An 18,820-nucleotide genomic window follows, 5' to 3' on the forward strand; every position below is an offset into this window, starting at 1 on the left:
TATGACAGAATGTTATTTTTGGGTGAGCTATCACTTTAAGGAGGACAGAGGATAGAACCTGAACCTCTATGGTGAATGGAAAACTTTTACAAGATGCGTTTCAGAACTACAATTCTGGTTTGCATTGTTTTCTTCTTCTGTTTGACTCTCTCTTCTTTCTTTTTCCCTCCATTTCACTCACATCCTGTTGTCACTATGGCAACCACCGTGAATTTGGCTACACCAGAGAATGTCTACACCAAGATGTTGCTATTTTCTGCTTCGAGTGAAAAGGTGGAATCTCACATTTAATTAATTACCTTTTTTTTGTTGTTGCTTAGCCTACACTTGCCACTCGTTTATTTTAAGCTACAAGTGAACAAAAACCCCAGGAGTTATTTTAAGTCCGTGTTTTTTCCTCTGTATCTGTAACGTTACTAATAACAATAGAGCTGCAGTTATTTCTATACACCGATAGATGGAGCTGCCGCCGTGTGAACACTACAGCGGTAAAGGAAAGTGTAGAGAAATAGATGGGAGGGTCAGGCCGCTGCCTCTCAGTTTCAAACACGCTCAGAGCATTTCAAACCCGTGCATGGACATAAAGTGAACGGTGAAATCAGGGTTTGTTTGCAGACTCTTCCCGTGTTAGACGGGTCATGCTGTCTTCGGAAAGGTAATGAGCCGCAAAGCCCTTGGGTCTCGGCTGAGCAGCGCCCACAAACTGCAGCGAAACTGGAATGACTGGCAGCCCAGGTCAGTAGCGCACCACACGGCCGAGCGCTCGCACTACAGGCCGAAGCTTCAGTTAGGCCTTGCTTTCGGTCGCCCCTTTATCAAACACAGCAGCCTCTCTCTCCACGTGAGGAGACTTTTCTAAGCATTCATCTCATGATACTATAGTTGAGCTCTAGTCTGTGGGAAAAACAACGCCTCACAGCTAAACCGACAAATGTCAATCGCTCATGCTCAAATTTTCAGGTTGGTTAGCAGATGTTAGCATAAGCTAACTCACAAACAATCGGTGAACACTGGCTATATTTATCATGTTAGTGTTTGTTTGCCAGCATTGGTTTGTAGACTGAGCATAAATGTGACTATAACGGCAGGGATTTGTGTTTTCGACGGACAAGCTGATGTTCCCAGCGTGTCGTGGCTTTCATTTGTGGTTTGTGTGTGGAAACACGCGTCTGGTCTGACACGTTTAGCCACAAGACATATAACGTTGGTATTTCAGCAATTACCAAGTCGATTCATGTTGTAGAAGGTATATTGCGTCCATATGGGATCATTTTCGTCTCGTACTTATTTAACGCTTTTTCAACTCCTCATGCCACTTTACTAAGCATTATTTGTTATACCCCTGACTGTGCAGCTGATTTCAAGCGTATAACCTTGAAAGTTTACATTAAACCGTTTTAATTTGGATATTTGCGTAGATTAAATCGGACAACCCGACTGAAGCGTGGACTCAATGTCATCAAGTTCTGTGTAAGTTACCTGTGTTTATCTGGAAAGCTTGTGAATTGGCAGTGAGTGGACTGAACTTTGAGCTTAAAACTGGTTAATTGTTTGAGTTCATTCTTCAGCTTGTCTTAAAATCAAATAGTCATTGTCCAGTCAGAATATGAACATTGAAACACCGATTTGCTGTATTTATTTAGAAAGTTCATTCACAGTTTGGTTGAGTTACATTATTTGAAACCATGTGGAAAAATGAAATCTTAACTGGACTGTCAAATGACATCTTGTCTTGACCATAAGTCCCAGATGCAGATGCAATTTTATGAATAGTCTGGAAGATTTATTAATTTTGCTTATACTGACTTTGCATCTTTATCAAATGAGTGGTTCAGATTGTGAATACTGTTGCAAATACTTTTTGCCATTGTAAAAAGGGTTTGTTTTTCATTACATGTTTGGCAGCTGCTGCAAATAGTCAACATTACATTTTTATAAAATGTTAGTATCAAAATGTTGGTAAATTTATATTGATTATTAAAGGAATTGTTCACCCAAAAAGGAAGGTTTAGTCATCTACTCGTTCACTTCCGTAGACACGTTTCAAACCTGCATGATCTTCTTTCTTCAATCTTCATTGGAACACAAAATATGAATTTTTGAAAATATGAATTGTTCTCAGCCACACCACAGTAACAGCCCCAAATTTCATTTAATTCAAGTTCCAAAATGGGAGGGGAAAAAAAGTTAATTAGAGACTAGTGATCATCATTCTTTTTATTGGTCTTTTCAGTGAATCAACTGATCCAGTTCGCTAAACCTGAATGATCCGTTCATTTCGTGAAGTGGACTGATGCAATTTAGCCTTTTGTGTTCCACAGAAGAAAGATGTATGGGTTAAATGCAAAGTTTGTAATATTAACTTGTCCTATTTCATGAAATAAAAAAATCACTATCAGGGTAGAACTTAAAACAAAGTGCTTAGAACTGTTTTATATTTAAAAATCTGTAAATTCATATGTAAAAAGTCACTGAGTGACTGATTTGTAAAGTAATAAAATGAACAACAGTAACGCATTACATAGAAAATATATTGCGACATTTATTTCAGTTTAACGTGAGGTGCACCAAGCTGCACTCTTGCAAAGACTCGTTATAATCAATGAAACTGTCCACTTTGTGGAATGAATCTCTTATTGACATTGTGTACATACTTTATATAGTGTTATAATGAAAGAATTTGTGAGTGTGCAGAACTTGCGCTGAACAAAATCTCCAACTTGTTGAGTGGTTTCTGACTAACTAAAACATCCAATTGGCCGATCACGTTCACGTGCTCAACAGATATGTCTGTCATTGGCTGAAAAGAAAAGGAAAGTTTAGTCTGTGAAGTCACTGGTATATTGAATGCTTTACAGAGGCAACAGTCTGTCTGCCAGCCAGGACGGTGTGAAGTGCAGTGTCTCTAGAGATCGCGGTTCAGAAGTTCTTTTCAACATTCTGCCCTCTGACCAGCCTGGCACCCCACCACTGCACAATGATGCCTTCACTGCCACAGACATACTCGAAGAAGGAGGTGCGTGCTTCATCTGGCCCTTTATTTAGCCTGCCTTTAATCAGCTGGATTACATGCCCCCAGTGTTTTTCACCTGCATTATTGTGGTTTTCAACATCAGTTTCATTCTGCTAGTCCAGTATCTGAGGGTTTGATTCATCTTTTGTGTCTTTCCCTGGTTAAGGTTTCTGTTTTATAGAAATGGAAAGAGAAAGTAACCTCAGCAAGTGTGTTTGTTTCTTTTTTGGAAGGTCCCAGAGTTTCCTTGTGCAAATAAGTCCATATTTACTTAAATTAGATTGTTGGGATCTTTTTTTTATCTAGAGCAAGGAAGTACGATGATATATATTGTGGTGATTAAATAAAAGAAAATATCTAACATAATTAGGGGTGATTCACGTCACGATTCGATACAATTCACGATACTGATCTCGCGATACTATACTATCGTAATATTTTAAGCCAAAATAACGTTGTTTTTTTTTACTAAAATAATTATATTACGCTATAATTATTTGATGATTACCAGAACCCACAAATATTCCCCCATTGCATTATTAAACATTATATTCAACATTATATATAGTTGTTTAATGTAGTAATGTCACTGAAACGCCATAAACTTTAACTTTCCTCACTCAGTACTTGCAGTTAGCATTACTACATTAAATCCACGATAAATGTTGGTGATTTGTGTACTGAAAAGCCTTCTATAAATTGTTTTTTCATGACACAATGTTTCTCCTGGTTTCCACATCAGTGGTGTTTGACCTGAGATGTATCATTGTTTATACTAGAATTCTGCGCCGAATTTGAATGCTTCTCACTAGTAAACTAGTAAACCTTCTGAGCTCGCGACGCACTGTCTAATATTGGTCCGAGCTGATTAATTGAAGTGCAGTTTCGTGCCGCATTTTTTTTGTTTTTGACGTTTTTCATATTCCACAGAAATGGCAGCTCTTATCAGCTAGGCAACATGGTGGGCAACTCTTAACAAAATTAACTCGCACACCAGCAAGAAAAAAGGTAGCAAAATGCAACCATTTGGTCGCAGTCTGGAGCCCTGCTTATGAAAGCGTAGCACCTACTTTGCTGTTGGCACAATGTTACATATATATTTTGTTGGGGTTTTTTCACAAACAAATGTTATGCTTTCAGTAAAGGGAACTGACAGTATGCTTGCTTTCTAGGGGAATATGATGCTGATGGAGGCCTCTCAGAAAATACTTATGGTAGGAAGTCGCTGGGGCAAGAGTTGAGAATCAATGATGTGACTTCTGACATAACCACTTTTCAGCATGGAAACCGTGCTTTAGCTACAAAGGACATGAGGAAATCACAGGGTATGTTCACCTCTCAGTGCTCATTCATCGCTTGCAGATTAACTAAGGCTGATGAATTTTATTTATTTACTAGCATCACATTCTCTGTTATGTTCCAGACCGACCGTTGGCTCACTCTGAGGAGTCTCGTCTGGCCAATCTTCTGCGGAGAGCATCACGGGAAGATGACCGAGAACGCAGACTGGCCACTGTGAAGCAAATGAGGGAGTTCATTGTGCACTCTGAAAATAAAGTGGTATGATCTGAGCTGACATGCACAAATGGATTTGAATGTGTACCTGGAATTAAACCGTTTTTGATCTGTATTGTTTGTATCCATGCTTTACAGGTCCTAGTGAAACAGTTGGATTCCATTTTGAGCACCCTGAATGACATTTTGAATGAAAGGTTCGACTGCACAGCCTATTTTTAACAAAATGGGGGAGGAGGGTTATCAGAATTCACTCTCTTGAGGGTATATTTAGCACTTCATTGTTCATGAAGTGTTATGAACACCATGCTGAATCCTAGTTGTAAAGCATTTAGCTGGCCATTACTACAGGACACACTTGATTCTCATTTCTCTTCTTTCTGCTGTCTGCTATTTTTGTAAACTGACCGATAAAATGTATATTTGGCTATTGTCCATAGCAGCCAGGAATCTCTTGCACTGGGTTTTGCACATAATAAAATAATTAAAATTTGGGGTATTGCAATATAATGTACAGTCAGCTAGTCATTATTGAAAAATAAACCCCTACGATACCTTATTACAAAATTCTGTGTGTTTCTGTTTGGCCTTACAGTAGTAAGCTCCTGCAGGAGCTCAGGCAAGAGGCTGCGTGCTGTCTGGGATTGCTCTGTGGCGCCCTCAGTTATGAAGCCGAGAGAATCTTCAAGTGGATGTTCCTCAAGCTCAGTGTGTCCACAAAGGATGAGGTGAAGCTGCTGTTCCTGGTGGCAGTGCACAAAGCACTTGAAACCGCAGGGGAGAAGAAGGCTTTTTCAGCTGTAATGCAGGTATTTATTCAGCTTATTTTTCCTCTTCTATTACATTTATAATCTATTTCTGTGACTGAAAAGTTTTACCGTTTTGTCATTCAGCTGGTGATGAGCAGCCTTCAGTCTATCTTGGAGAACTTGGACACACCGGAACTGTTGTGCCAAAGTGTAAAGTGTATTTTGCTGGTGGCCCGTTGTTATCCACACATATTCAGCACCAACTTCAGAGTAAGAAAGACAAGCAGTCTTAACTTTAGTCCTAAAATATGAAAGGAACAAATTTGTAAATGAACGGCTGTTTTTTGTTTTCCAGGACACAGTGGATATCCTAGTTGGTTGGCATATAGATCACACACAGAAGCAGTCTCTTACTCAACAAGTGTCTGGTAAGATTTTTTTTATATTTAGTTTCATTTCCCCTTTTTGGGAAATAACCTGTCTAACCTGTCTCAATCTATCTTCCTAGGCTGGTTACAGAGTCTGGAGCAGTTTTGGGTGGCAGATTTGGCCTTCTCAACCACACTGTTGGGTCAGTTTTTGGAAGATATGGAGGCATATGCTGAGGTAAAGTAAACTTTTCAATTGATTTCCCATTGTCCCTTAATTATGAGATGTCTGATGTTCTAATACTCTTTTCTTCATAGGATTTGAGTCATGTTGTATCTGGAGAATCAGGAGACGAGGACATTCCCCCTCCCACAGTATCCCTGCCTAAACTGGCAGCCCTGTTGAGAGTTTTTAGCACTGTTGTGCACAGTATCGGAGAACGATTCAACCCCATCCGAGGGCCTCCTATCACAGAAGCATATGTCACTGATGTTAGTATTCAACACGCATTAACTCTGTTTCGATTATCTGTGCTACTGGAATAAAAATAGATAATCTAAGATAAATTTATGTCAATTGTAAATAAACTATTTTTAACATGTTGAGAGTACACGCACAATCCTTTACTGATCTGACATAAATTGTTTGTGTTTTCTCGCTCATAGGTTTTGAACCGTGTTTTGGCTTGTGTCACCACAGCCAAGCAGGTGTTCTTCTCGGAGGCGGTGCTGACAGCAGGAAACGAGTGTGTGTCTGTCCTGCTGGTGAGCGTGGACTTGGGCAGCCTGCTGATTGATGCTGTAATCACTTATGGCCTAGACCAGCTGGACAGCTGCCAGTGCTGCGGACCAGAATACAGCATGTCCGTCCTCACGCTGCTTACACTGGTAGGACTTGACTCGATTAATCCAATAATCAATAGAATTGATGGGCTTCATGTAAATATTGTTCACTAGCCACACTTTGGCCTCTCTACAGTTGTTTTTCTGTGATTTTAAAATTATCGCACATTTAATACATTTTTGTTTGGGTGGTTGTAGGTTGTTGACCAGATAAACACCAAACTCCCAGCTGCTTTTGTGGAAAAGTTGTTGGCCCCAAATTCTCAACTATTAGAGCTGCGCTTCCACAGAGAGAGAGAGGTAGGATCAGTAGTCTACGGTTGTATAAATTCGTCAAACTGCATTGAGTTAACGCATCTTAAATGGGTTTTGTGTCACAGGTGATGGCAGCAGCCCATGGAGTCTATCATGCTGTGCTGAGCCTGAAAAACATCCCTGTCCTGGAGGCAGCATATAAACTGGTCCTGGGCGAGATGGGCTGTGCGCTGAACTGTTTGCTGAGCCCTCTGGGTTTGTCTGCCGCCTGTCCTCACATACAACATCCTGCTTTCAGCCAGCTGCAGTTCAGCCCAGAGCGAGCCGAGTTTATCCTCATCTTCAACCTCAGTGCTCTCACCACCATTGGCAACACCAAGAACTCCCTTATCGGGGTCAGCATGAATTCAAACTGTTTTTCTTCAATTCTTTTGCAGCCATACAAGCAAATGTGTAAAAGAAAAAGAGTAATAGCACTTATCTTTTATGTGTTACAGATGTGGGCTTTGTCCCCTACTGTGTTTGCCCTGCTCAGTCAGAATCTGGTTGTAGTTCACTCTGATTTGGCGTTTCATCACCCTGCTGTCCAGTATGCAGTGCTCTACACTCTCTACTCTCACTGCACCAGGTAATAATGAAACATTTACATCTAGATGATGCCTCCTGAAAAATGTAGTGTTCCCACAGTGGGGTCAGTAAGAGTTTTGAAAAATCAATTATTTCATTCAGCAATGATGCATGAAATTAATCACTAAGACTTTTATATACAATATTAATTTTCTTACTGTAAGATAGTCAAATAAATGCTTAAAATAAAAGTACTTTAATAAAATAAAATAAAAACGACTCCAAACTCTTGATCGAAAGTGGGCAGAAAATATAATAAAGTACATATATTTAGCAAAATGCTCTTCTTTAGTTGTTGAACATTGAATAGCTTTATTGAGGTAAATGTAACATTAATTGACATTGCATAGCCTACCAGCTGTTTTATGGCATTTATTGACGCCTTTGCGATTATTGAATGGCTGGCTCTCTACAAATGTTTAGTGATGTTCATGCTGTGCATCAACAGAAAACGGCACACACTAAAAGATTTTTGATTTAAGAAACCATATCATTACAGCTTAAAATCTGGAAATTAATATTGTCAGTCCAGAGCTGGTTTCCACTCAGCTGACACGTGTAACTGATGTAGCTTATACATGTTGTGTGCACGAAATAGATGTTGAATGCAGTCAAAATGTGCCATCGGAGCAGCGCTAATTAAAATGCACACACAGGAATCGATAAGCAAAATCGAAAATTAGTATCTGATTCCAGATCGATTGTTCGAATCCTAACCTTTTTTTCTTTTTCTTTTTTTTTAAACACTCTTAACCATACATCACAAGTGTGAACCCAGTGTAGATAAAACTGTCCAAGAACACTGTCATTAGACTCACACATAAGCTTGTAATGAGCCTCACTCACTGCAGGCGTGATTACTGATAGACTGCTCCCTCTCTCTTTATTTCCCCAAGACATGATCACTTCATCTCCAGCAGCCTGAGCTCCTCATCTCCATCCCTTTTCGACGGTGCTGTCATCAGCACAGTTACCACGGCAACCAAAAGGCATTTCAGCACACTCCTTAATTTGCTGGGTATGCTGCTCAGTAAGGATCATCTCAACCCTGAGGCGAGGTACAGAGCTCACACTGCCTGGCTATAATGAGCCTTGTTGTGATTAATTTATCTGAACCACTGGCTCTCACAGCTGTTATAATCACTTGTACAGTGAATTGCACCTTTCTTTTTCATTTTAATTATTTAAAAAATAAAATAAAATTCCTCGTCTGCATTATGGCAGCAGTTTAGTATTTTAGTTTAGAATTGTAAGACAATTTAAGAATATACAGTGGGGTCCAAAAATGCTAAACGGAAGTATTTTAAATATTAAAATTCAATAAAAAAAATGTGTCGTCCTTAATCTCCTTTAGCTAGCAAATTTCTTATTTATTTTACTCAGTATTATGATGTTTTTCTGATCATTACACTTTATTTCGATTTTTAATCACAGATTTTCAGTATGATCTTGGACCCCACTCTATGTGATTTCCTTGTATTACCATAAGACCATAATGATTATTTGTCTTTTTTTTTTACCACCCATTTTTAGGCGGCTGTTACTCACCTGGTCTCTAGAGGTGTCTTTGATGATGAAGAAATCTGAAACTTACTCCCCTCTGTTCTCACTCCCATCCTTCCTCAAATTCTGCAAAGGGTTACTGGCAAATTGTGAGTTAATATCCCTATTATTAATTCTGCATTTTGAGTTCACAGAGGCAAAACAATGTTATGAACAGTAGGGGGGAAACAAAATAATGGTTTAAGAAAATAATAATCTGGTGACCAAGTGAATGTACATTTACATGTTGCTATTCCTCTGTGTAGCCTTGAATGAAGATCCCACCATATGTCTTCAGGCATGTAACAGTCTCCAGGTTCTGTCGTCTTCCATGACCACAGAGCTTCTCCAGAGGTAATCATACATTCTCTTCCTGCAGGAACATTCATTAGTGCTGCAAACTTTCCTGCTGCTCTTGTCTGATCAGCATTGGTTCTGTCCCCTCTTTCTGTGCAGGTGTGTGGACGTGTGCCGAGTGCAGCTTGTCCACTCAGCAGTCCGAGTCCGGCAGGCCTTTGGGAAATTGCTTCGATCTGTTCCCATGCACATCGCCTTGAGGTTCGTCAGACTTCTGCCTCTAATCCACACAATAGAAACCTGGGGGAGGAGAAATGAAACCTACCTTGTAGTTTTATCTCCAGCTGTAGTTGATATGATGGTAATTGTCGGCTTGTCTCCCAGCAGTGCCCGTAGTCACTCTGAGATTAAGGAGATTTCTCTGGCCATCCGCCGACACATGAGCAAAGTGCCTAGCAACACATTCCACCCACAGGACTTCTCTGACCTCATTGGGTTTATTCTGTATGGAACGGTCCACCGTGGAGGGTGAGTAGGCAGCCAGGATGTCAGCGTACAGCCACTGGTGGCATGATTTCATTTCTTTATTCTCACCTTTTTGAGAACACATAGGTATATGTTTGTTTGTTTGTTTGAATATATTTTATATTTGTTATTGGAACTTATTAAACCCTTTAAGATGATTCACAGCTAAAATAAAATCAGTTTGTGCAGGTGCTGGGAGTCGTCTTATTCTGAATTGTTTAATAAATATTCATCCTTTAATTTGCAGTAAGGAGCCCTGGTTGGAGAGACTGTACCACAGCTGTCAGCGGCTGGAGAAGAAAGACTCTGCCATGGTGCCTCGTGCCCTGCTGAAGACTGAAGCAGTGCTGTGGCAGTGGGCTGTGTGGGAGGCCGCTCAGTTCACTGTTCTCTCTAAACTCCGTACCCCTCTGGGACGAGCCCAGGATACTTTCCAGACCATAGAGGGTTAGTGAACTGTCACTTTAGGAATTTGTATGAACTAATACCAAAACCATTCCAAGATTTATTAAAGATATTGTTCATCTTGTTGAAATTCTGACACTATTCACTCACCATATGTCATTCATAATCTGTATGACTGTATGTTTTGAAGACCGTGCTCGTCACTCAATTCCATGTAAATGTGTCCCCTGTGCTGGTGTAGGTATGATCCGCAGCCTGGCGGCTCACAGTCTGAACACAGAGCAGGAGTTGAGTCACTGGAGTGGAGGAGAGAGTGATGAGGGTCACCACACCAATCAGCTCCGCCTGGCTCTACTTCTGCAGTTCCTAGAGAACCTGGAGAAACTCATGTACAATGCTTATGAAGGCTGCGCCAGTGCTCTCACTGCACCACCAAAGGTCTGTCTTCTGTATACAGACAGCTAGCCTTGATGTTAACACTGTGGAGTGCTAGCTTTATTTTTTCACTGACATTTCATGGTTTTTATCTGTAAAAAATGTTTCTCTCTCCTTATTTAGGGCATCAGAACATTTTTCTACACAAACAGACAGACGTGCCAGGACTGGCTAACCAGAATTCGTTTGGCACTGATGAGAGTGGGCCTTCTCTCAGGTCAGCCAGCAGTCACGGTCCGTCATGGCTTTGACCTGCTCACTGAGATCAAGAACAGCAGTGCACAGGTAAGACTTAAACCAGTGTTGTTCAACAGAGCGTACAACTTTTTTTTTTAAATAAATGAAAATATGAATTAAATACAATCTTAAGTTAACTTTTAGATGTTTCATTGTCCTTCACACATTTAACTTAATGTAACACATTTTAAATTTTGCAAATATATGACTGAAATGTTGATGGTCCCAGACTTTAAACTATTACCCTATATCTTCCCAACACTGCTCCTTTTTGAGGTGTCAATCATTGTAAGCCACCGGCTCTTGACCTTTTGGACTGTAATAACCAAAAGCCTTACTTCATAGTCTTTGCTCTGTGTTTTGCCCTGTAGGGTCCAGAAATGGAGGTGCCAATCACCATGCTGGTGGAGGCATTGTGTGAGCTGAGATGCCCTGAGGCCATACAAGGTCTGGCAGCCTGGAGTCTGGCCAACACTGGCAAGAGTCTGGGCTGGCTGGGCTCAGTGGCACTGCAAGCAGAGGGAAAGTAAGTGTTTTGTCTTCTAAAAAAAATTATTAACCCAGTTTAATATACCATACAAAATTGTCTATTCGCTCTGTTCTCATTAAATGTTGATGTTGCTTTGTTCTCAAGGTTTGAAAAGGCAGCATTAGAGTACCAAGAGCAGCTGTGTGCTGTCACAGGGATGGACTGCTCCATTAAAGGCTTTGATCGCTCCCTGTTAAAACTCACTGGCACCAACACCTCCAGCCCTAAACACACCACCAGTGGTGAGGAGTTTACACAAATCACACTAAATCCCTCACACAAGTTAACTTAATAAGGGTAGGAAGGAATTGATTTGCATATGAATCACAATTATATCTTCTACTGATTTGAGTTGAAACATTGCACATCTCCAAGCAGCGGTGTTTCGTTACTGAATGAATCTGTTTTTGAATTAAACGTTTGAGTGAATGATTCAATGAGCCATTCATGAAGATGACTTGCTTTGTTTCTAAATTAATGAGCCTTATGAATGAATACATATAATAAGATTATAAAAATGAATCGCTATCATCCAGAAATGGAAGATGTGAAACAAACTTCTAGACATTTTTGTACAATGTATTTTTACTATATTGAATCGAATTGGGAGATTCCAAAAGATTCCCATCCCTAATCTTAATTGATATCAGAAGTTGTTGACCCCTTATCTGTTTTAAGATGTTTCTGATTGTATCTGTCCTTGCTGTTTTAATAGGAGAGGGAAGAAAAACTGTGTTGTTAAAGTCCAGTGAGTGTTCTCCAGAGGTGCTGAACTTCCTGGCTAATAAGGCCTGTGCGTGTTACGTAGCCTTGAGCGACTGGGAGTCCGTGCAGGAGTGGCAGGCCAGCATGATGAACCTCAAAAAGAACAGCAGTTCCAGTGTCAATCTCAAGACAGACTTTAACTATATCAGGTGTGAGGCAGCAGAACTGTTGACTCTGAATTAACTTCTCCTGACTGTAGGTATGCGAGTTAAATGATTGTTTTGGTCTGTCTGTCCTCTAGAGCTCTGAGCAGGTTTGAGGAGGGGGATTTTGCAGAGTGCCGTGCCCAACTGGAGCTGCTCCCCGGGGAGGATTATGGCCTTCTCAACTCTACAACTAAAGACAAGATTGGTATGATCACAGCTTATACTATCCATAGTCATGTAAAACCAGGAACTTTGGGGGAACATTTTTGGCAATAAAAAAAAATCTGTTGGGAATTATCATTTTTGTTGTTATCATAATTTTTTATCCTAGGTATTCTCAGCTCAAATATTTTTTTTTCACTAGAAATTGCTGTTTGTAAGGATGATCTTCATAATTTATGAAAATAAAAAAATTAAAATCCATATCCCTTATTCATGAACCTTTTAATCGTGATCCGTTTGTTTTCCATTGGTCAGAATACGTGCAGTACATTTTTATGATCAGCTTCACTCAACTTTTTTGTGTGGTATGAATTAATGGTCTTTTGTTTTGACAGACCTGAAGAGGCTTCTTCCTGCTGTGTTGAGTCCAGACCCATCAGAACTCCAGAAGGCCATTGAGGTACAGCTCCTCAGAAGCGCTGTGGGAACAATCACTGCAACCAATCACGAACAGGACCAGAAGGTTCTTGCGTCATCTGAGTAAGTACATATTTCTACAGTAAGTTTTCCTACAAGTTTTGAGCGTTTATTGATGGCAGTTCTACTTTTTGGTATTCATTTTCAGCACCCTGGTGAAGTACCTGAAGCAGACGGGTCGCATCTCTCTGGGTCCGCTGCGTCTCTCCACTCTCACCCTGTCTGACTCCTTGCCCACCCTCAGCACCCTGCAGCTGCACTGTGCCAATTCTCTAGAGAACTCCCTCTGTAACCAGCACCCAGAGGTCTGAGTCGCCGCCACAACCTCATCAATTTGCAAATACATTATCGCTTGCTAATTTTCCTTTTAAAAAATCCCTGTTCTTTGTTTTTCTTTCTGTAGGACTGTCTTATTCCACTCTTTAGTGAAGCTTTGACCACCTGCAAGCAGCAGGATGTTCAGCCATGGCTGCATGCTCTCCGATACACCACTTTCCAGCGGCAGCTCTTCCAGAAACTCAAAGGTAAGATCTCCATCTCTTGTGTATAAGTATGAATTATGAATTTGTCTCCTTAAAAGCGTAATAGTTATTGTAAGGGTGTGTTTATCACTGAAAATTGTATCGTATTATATCTACTTTTTAAACCGTATTATGGTAAAAATGGAACGCTATGGTGACAGTTTCTAACCTGTATGTGACTGTGTTTTGCTTCGGGGGTTGGGCGGGACTGGCAGAACGGCAGTTTCTTTTTCGTTTTTTCCCTCTCCGTTTGGCCTAAAACACTGCGTTTGGTCATCCTCTTTGAAATTGACTACAAACACACAATTTTTGTTCGATATTATAATTATTTTTTTTTTTTACTAAATTTGTATTATTTTTTGTTTAAAGGGGGGCGTGACCAAAAAAGTTTGAGTACCACTACTCTAGTCATGTAGCACTGATTTAAAAAAAAAAAAAAAGGACTTTCTACTGTATAGGCGGCCAAGTTTTATTGAAAGCCCAGTTTGCCAGTGGTGAAGTACCCCTTTAACTCTTCAATGATTCCTCCAGGTTCCTCTGCTCCAGTGGACTCTCATCTGATGGAACTTTGTTTGACTGCGGTGAAATTTGCTCGTAAGCAAGGAAATATCGCCCTGGCCACTCGTCTGCTGAGCCTGTGCAGCAAGCCATCAGTGGATGACTCAGAAGGTCAGGACCTTGTGCAAAGCTTCAGGCAGCTGTCACTAGAAGGCACTGTTGGTGAGAAGTGGGGACCAGAGTTGGAGATCGAGAAGGCTAAAGTTCTGTTTGCTGCTGGTAAGTGTTTTTGAGTTGTATCTGATTTGGGCCAGTTTACTTGGTTGTGTTGTATTTCAGTCTGAATGTTTAAACAATTCCTGTTCCCCGTTTAGGTCAGTCCGTATCAGCTATGGAAATGCTGAGCTCCTATGCACTTTCGTACTGTCACTCAGGGAAGTGCGAACGTGCGGCATGTCGCTCTGTGCTCACTCTGTGCAAATGGCTTTTGGCTGACTGGAAAGATCTGACTCCACAACTTAAAATGGTGGTGAAGAGGAACTCTGGCTCTACTAGCCTCTCAGCTCTCTCCAAAAGCATATCTGGCCTGTTGGAGCTGCCACTGGAAGATCAGGGAATGCCACACATTACTACTGAGACTACAGGTAAAACAGACCAGACTTTATCCTTCGGCACACATAGGCTACCAAGATTAGTGGTGAAATGGATCACAAAAATAACGGTTAAAAAAAACTGACAAATATCTTGTTTCTTTCTCAGCTGTTCACTTATTACATAGCCGAGAGAATACTTGCCGAGATGTGTATTTTGGCATAATTTTGTGTGAATGTGTCCGTTCAAGGGCAAGGAAACGTGAAAGAGGAATCAATTCTGAATTCGAACGCTGTCTGAAACGCACCTCTGTCTGTCTGTGCGCTTTGAGTGTGTAGATAATGCGCGAGTCCCGATTTTCGCCGCCTCTTCCGCTTTTAAAATTGTTTGAATTTGTAAATTGGCAAGACAAAATACATCCAAATGATAAACTTTCACTCTATGATGGTTAAACTTTGCAGTTAATCCGCAAATCACATGCGTGCCGAACCGCGGGGCCTGGTCCGTACAGATCAACTGCAATCCGTTCCACCTCTAACCAAGATATAAGAATAATATTAAGGCTATTTTATCTGCGTCATGAATGGTTAACAGGGTTCGTACGGTCATGAAAAACCTGGAAAAGTCATGGATTTTTAAAATGGCAATTTCCAGGCCTGGAAAAGTTTTGGAAAATGAATAAACTCATAAAGTTTTGGAAAAGTCATGGAAATTTGTTTTTCAAAATATCTGTGTACTTGAATTTGTTTAATTAATAAAATTGGGGAAACAAATTGCAATACTTTTTTCGTTTTACTGTGCGTTCACACCGGACGCGAATAGCGCGTCAAATTCGCGCCTGACGTGTCTAGAAATGTACGCGCGTCAGAGGCGAAATGACGCGTTTCCATTAACTAAAAGCGCTGAAACGGACATGAAAGGGGACCCATTTCTTTTGGCCTATCTAGTTTTAGTCGCTGTCCTCAGTGCCGCAGAAAAGCGCTGAAACGGACATGAAGGGGAACTCATTCAGCGCTTTTCTACGGCACTGAGGACAGCGACTAAGTAGCCACACCTGTGTGGCTCTTGTGTTGCTGTCATCAGCTCAGTGCTTCAAATTAAAATAAGCTGCTTTGCATTTTCATATAGCTTCGTATGTGCCTTTCCATTACAGATTTGAGCAAAACTTTTTTTTCTTCTAAATATCGATAAATAACTATTGCAAAAGGATGGCGTTTCCATTAACCGACTAAAACTTTTTTTTTTTTTTTTTGATCAGTCATTCCAAAAATCATGGCAACGGAGGACGTTAGTAGGTTTATATCTCACCCACCACCCTACAAATTATTATTATTAATGTCTTATCCAAGTATTAATGTCAGGGAAAGACCCTTATGCGAACGGCACATAGGCTATATGCTAAGTTTCTTCATGTTTCTCCCTTGATTGTGGCATTTCTTTGAGAGTAGGCTATCCCTGTATTGTTTCTTTTATGAATTTAATAAGGAACCCTGGCTTTCATGTATTCTTTCTGTCCAAAAGGTCCGTGTTCTTTTGTGTCCACTCGTTTTTCCTTTAACCCCCAAATGAAAAACGAAAAATGAAGGGTTGTTGTAAGTAGGCTATTTTTAAAACGCAAAGTTGAACGCCAACATTTAAATTTGAACTGTAGGCTACACCAAATGCTGTGCGAAAAAGAAAAAAATATCGACAAATTTTCTGATTTTTGTTTATGACTTTTTGCCTCTTTGTTAAACATTTAAAATATATATGATTTTTTTCTTTTAAAACATTTATTTGGTCTTTTATTTTCCGTGTTCACATTTATGAGGAAAAAACAATGTTACGTGACCGTTCTCCATTACGGTAATGAGTCCTCTGAGAGCGGCACTAAAAGACTTTAAAACTTACACAGAGACCTCAAACAGAAAGCACAAAGCCTTCCTAAACGAATTTCGTTTTGTATTAATTGTATCTTGATTTTAAAATGTTTCATTAACCAATTGCTTAATAGCCTAAATAAAAAGTAAATAGCAGAAAATAGATAATCACGACACAGAGGCGCCGGAGTGAACTGGATCATCCATGAACCGAAACTCAGCGTAAAAGGTAGCCTACTCGCCTCACAGACCTAAACAAAACTGAAATAGGCCTATATCTAGTATCTACAGAAATATCTACTTTTAAACCGAACAAATCAAAACAAAATAAAACGATGTAGCCTAATCCGTATGAAATGTGCATTTCTCTCCGGCGTGTTCACTACTAAGAAGATCGCGAGTCAGTCAACTTCGTCTTTGCAGTCGACACAGAAAATACTTGTTTATTAATAAACAATTAAAATTGAGAGAGAGAGAGAATATAAGATTAGTTTGACTAATTTTGAGGACTTCTAATGATCTGTTAACAATCTCGTTTTTTTTTTTTTTTTTTTTTTTTATGGCGTTTATCGCATTTTGGAAAAGAGCTCTTCAAGCACATTTAGATTTTTCATCCGCTACTAACGTTACCCGCCCACAAGGAGTTAATTAACATGTATACACAGATGTTTTATGGAAAACTATGTCATGAATATTTACCTTTAAGTCATGGAAAAGTCTTGGAAAAGTCATGGAAATTTAATGGTAAAAATGTGTACGAACCCTGGGTTAAGGACAAATATGATAGCATTGCGTTTTACAGTGTGACTGTTGGTGTGTAGTAGTATTTAATTGACTTTGTTTCTGGTTCATGATCACGAAGGTTTGTTTGTTTTGTCTACAGTCAGTGTTGGCGTTGGGGAGCCAGACTTTGTCCTTGGGCAGCTGTACCAGCTGTCAACTACTCAGGCTCCTGAAGTTGCGAAATCATGGGCAGCTCTAGCCAGCTGGGCGTACAGATGGGGCAGGAAGGTTGTGGACAATGCCAGGTATTTTTAATTTGTCTTTGAAAAGTGTTAATATTAGTAGAAAGAAAAAAATGGATGTGCTCATACTGCTGTTTTTATTTATTTATTATTATTTTGTTTGTTCATAGTCAAGGAGAGGGGGTTCCTCTGCTCCTTGGAGAGAAGAAAGAAATAGAGGAGTTACTCCCAGCAGGCACCAGTGATGAAGACAAGGAAACCATTTTCGGCATTTTGGGTCAAGCCATGTGTCGCCCAGCAGGAATTCAGGTTATGGAGTTCACAGTTTGTACAAATTTGTCTAGATCAGTGGTAGTAAAACTGTGGTAACACTACACACTATGGAAATACAATGCTAAAAATATTTATTTTTTAAAATAGACATTTATTTAAACGCAATACCTTTCAGAATGACTGTTTTCTAATATAATATATTTTAAAATGTAATTTGAATTTCAGCATCATTACTCCAGTCTTCAGTGTCACATGATCCTTCAGAAATCATTCTGATATGATGATTTGGTGCTCAAGAAACATTTCCTATTATTATCATTGTTTAAAACATTTGTGCGGCTTTGGAAACTGTGTGGAAACACACTGGCTTTGTGTATTGATGTGTTGTATTCCTGCAGGATGAAGACATGGCCTTGCAGAATGAAGAGGATGAGGAGGACGACATGGTGGATGTGATCGGCCGACAGCTGTTGAGTGCCTGTCCGTGGCTGTCTGAGGTGGAGGACACTGTGACTGACGGGCTGATCGGAGTGTGGAGGAGAGTGGTTGATCGAATCTTCAGCCTGTACCGGGTCTCATGCAGGGCATACTTCACCTTCCTCAAACTCAACGCTGGACAGGTCAGAGGATTCCTCCAATATTTATGCAGTGATTGGACACATTTCCAAACCAGAAATTGATCATAAGTTTCTTGGCGTCATCAGGTGCCCATAGATGAAGACGATCCTAAGCTGCTCCTGAACAACCAGAGCAGCAAACAAAGCAGTGATGATGTGATTGTCATGGCAACCCTCCGTCTGCTGCGCTTGCTGGTAAAGCACGCTGGGGAATTGAGAGAGGGCCTTGAGCACGGCCTGGCATCCACCCCCACTGCGCCCTGGAGAGGTAAGAATATGGATATTCAATACAGTAATAAACACCTTCCTTTATACATCATGTAGATATTTATATTAGCATCAGATGGATTAAGCTGTCTGTTTTCTCGCTAGGCATCATTCCTCAGTTATTCTCCAGATTAAATCACCCTGAGGCCTACATCCGACAGAGCATCTGCAGCCTGCTTTGCAGAGTGGCCCAAGATTCGCCCCACCTCATTCTCTACCCTGCCATTGTGGGATCTATATCTCTCGGTGGAGAGGCTCAGGCGGCAGGTACGTACTGTACTTCCAGGCAGGGGCATCCTGATTCCCTTGGGCTGTGTGTCCACCAAATGTTTCCATTGG

General features: G+C 40.4%; 1 protein-coding gene across 1 annotated transcript in view; it reads left to right on the forward strand.

Moving 5' to 3' along the window:
* The first annotated feature begins 483 nt into the window (after positions 1–483).
* smg1 (SMG1 nonsense mediated mRNA decay associated PI3K related kinase) overlaps positions 484–18,820 on the forward strand; it is a 35,250-nt gene continuing 16,913 nt past the window's right edge. Inside the window, 36 exon segments of the mRNA XM_082142164.1 lie at positions 484–735; positions 2,859–3,016; positions 4,186–4,338; positions 4,437–4,573; positions 4,667–4,725; positions 5,124–5,337; positions 5,422–5,547; positions 5,633–5,705; positions 5,786–5,883; positions 5,964–6,137; positions 6,312–6,533; positions 6,687–6,788; positions 6,869–7,138; positions 7,241–7,371; positions 8,267–8,428; positions 8,904–9,022; positions 9,179–9,266; positions 9,369–9,470; positions 9,597–9,737; positions 9,982–10,181; positions 10,381–10,577; positions 10,698–10,859; positions 11,183–11,337; positions 11,446–11,582; positions 12,056–12,254; positions 12,347–12,456; positions 12,809–12,953; positions 13,039–13,195; positions 13,294–13,414; positions 13,943–14,188; positions 14,284–14,553; positions 17,243–17,387; positions 17,495–17,633; positions 17,996–18,217; positions 18,302–18,482; positions 18,587–18,748. Of these exon segments, the coding sequence (XP_081998290.1) occupies positions 659–735; positions 2,859–3,016; positions 4,186–4,338; positions 4,437–4,573; positions 4,667–4,725; positions 5,124–5,337; positions 5,422–5,547; positions 5,633–5,705; positions 5,786–5,883; positions 5,964–6,137; positions 6,312–6,533; positions 6,687–6,788; positions 6,869–7,138; positions 7,241–7,371; positions 8,267–8,428; positions 8,904–9,022; positions 9,179–9,266; positions 9,369–9,470; positions 9,597–9,737; positions 9,982–10,181; positions 10,381–10,577; positions 10,698–10,859; positions 11,183–11,337; positions 11,446–11,582; positions 12,056–12,254; positions 12,347–12,456; positions 12,809–12,953; positions 13,039–13,195; positions 13,294–13,414; positions 13,943–14,188; positions 14,284–14,553; positions 17,243–17,387; positions 17,495–17,633; positions 17,996–18,217; positions 18,302–18,482; positions 18,587–18,748 (5,554 nt within the window). The 5' untranslated portion in view covers positions 484–658.

Source organism: Leuciscus leuciscus (genome assembly GCF_965113295.1).
Source record: "Leuciscus leuciscus genome assembly, chromosome: 1".
Lineage (NCBI taxonomy): Eukaryota > Metazoa > Chordata > Actinopteri > Cypriniformes > Leuciscidae > Leuciscus > Leuciscus leuciscus.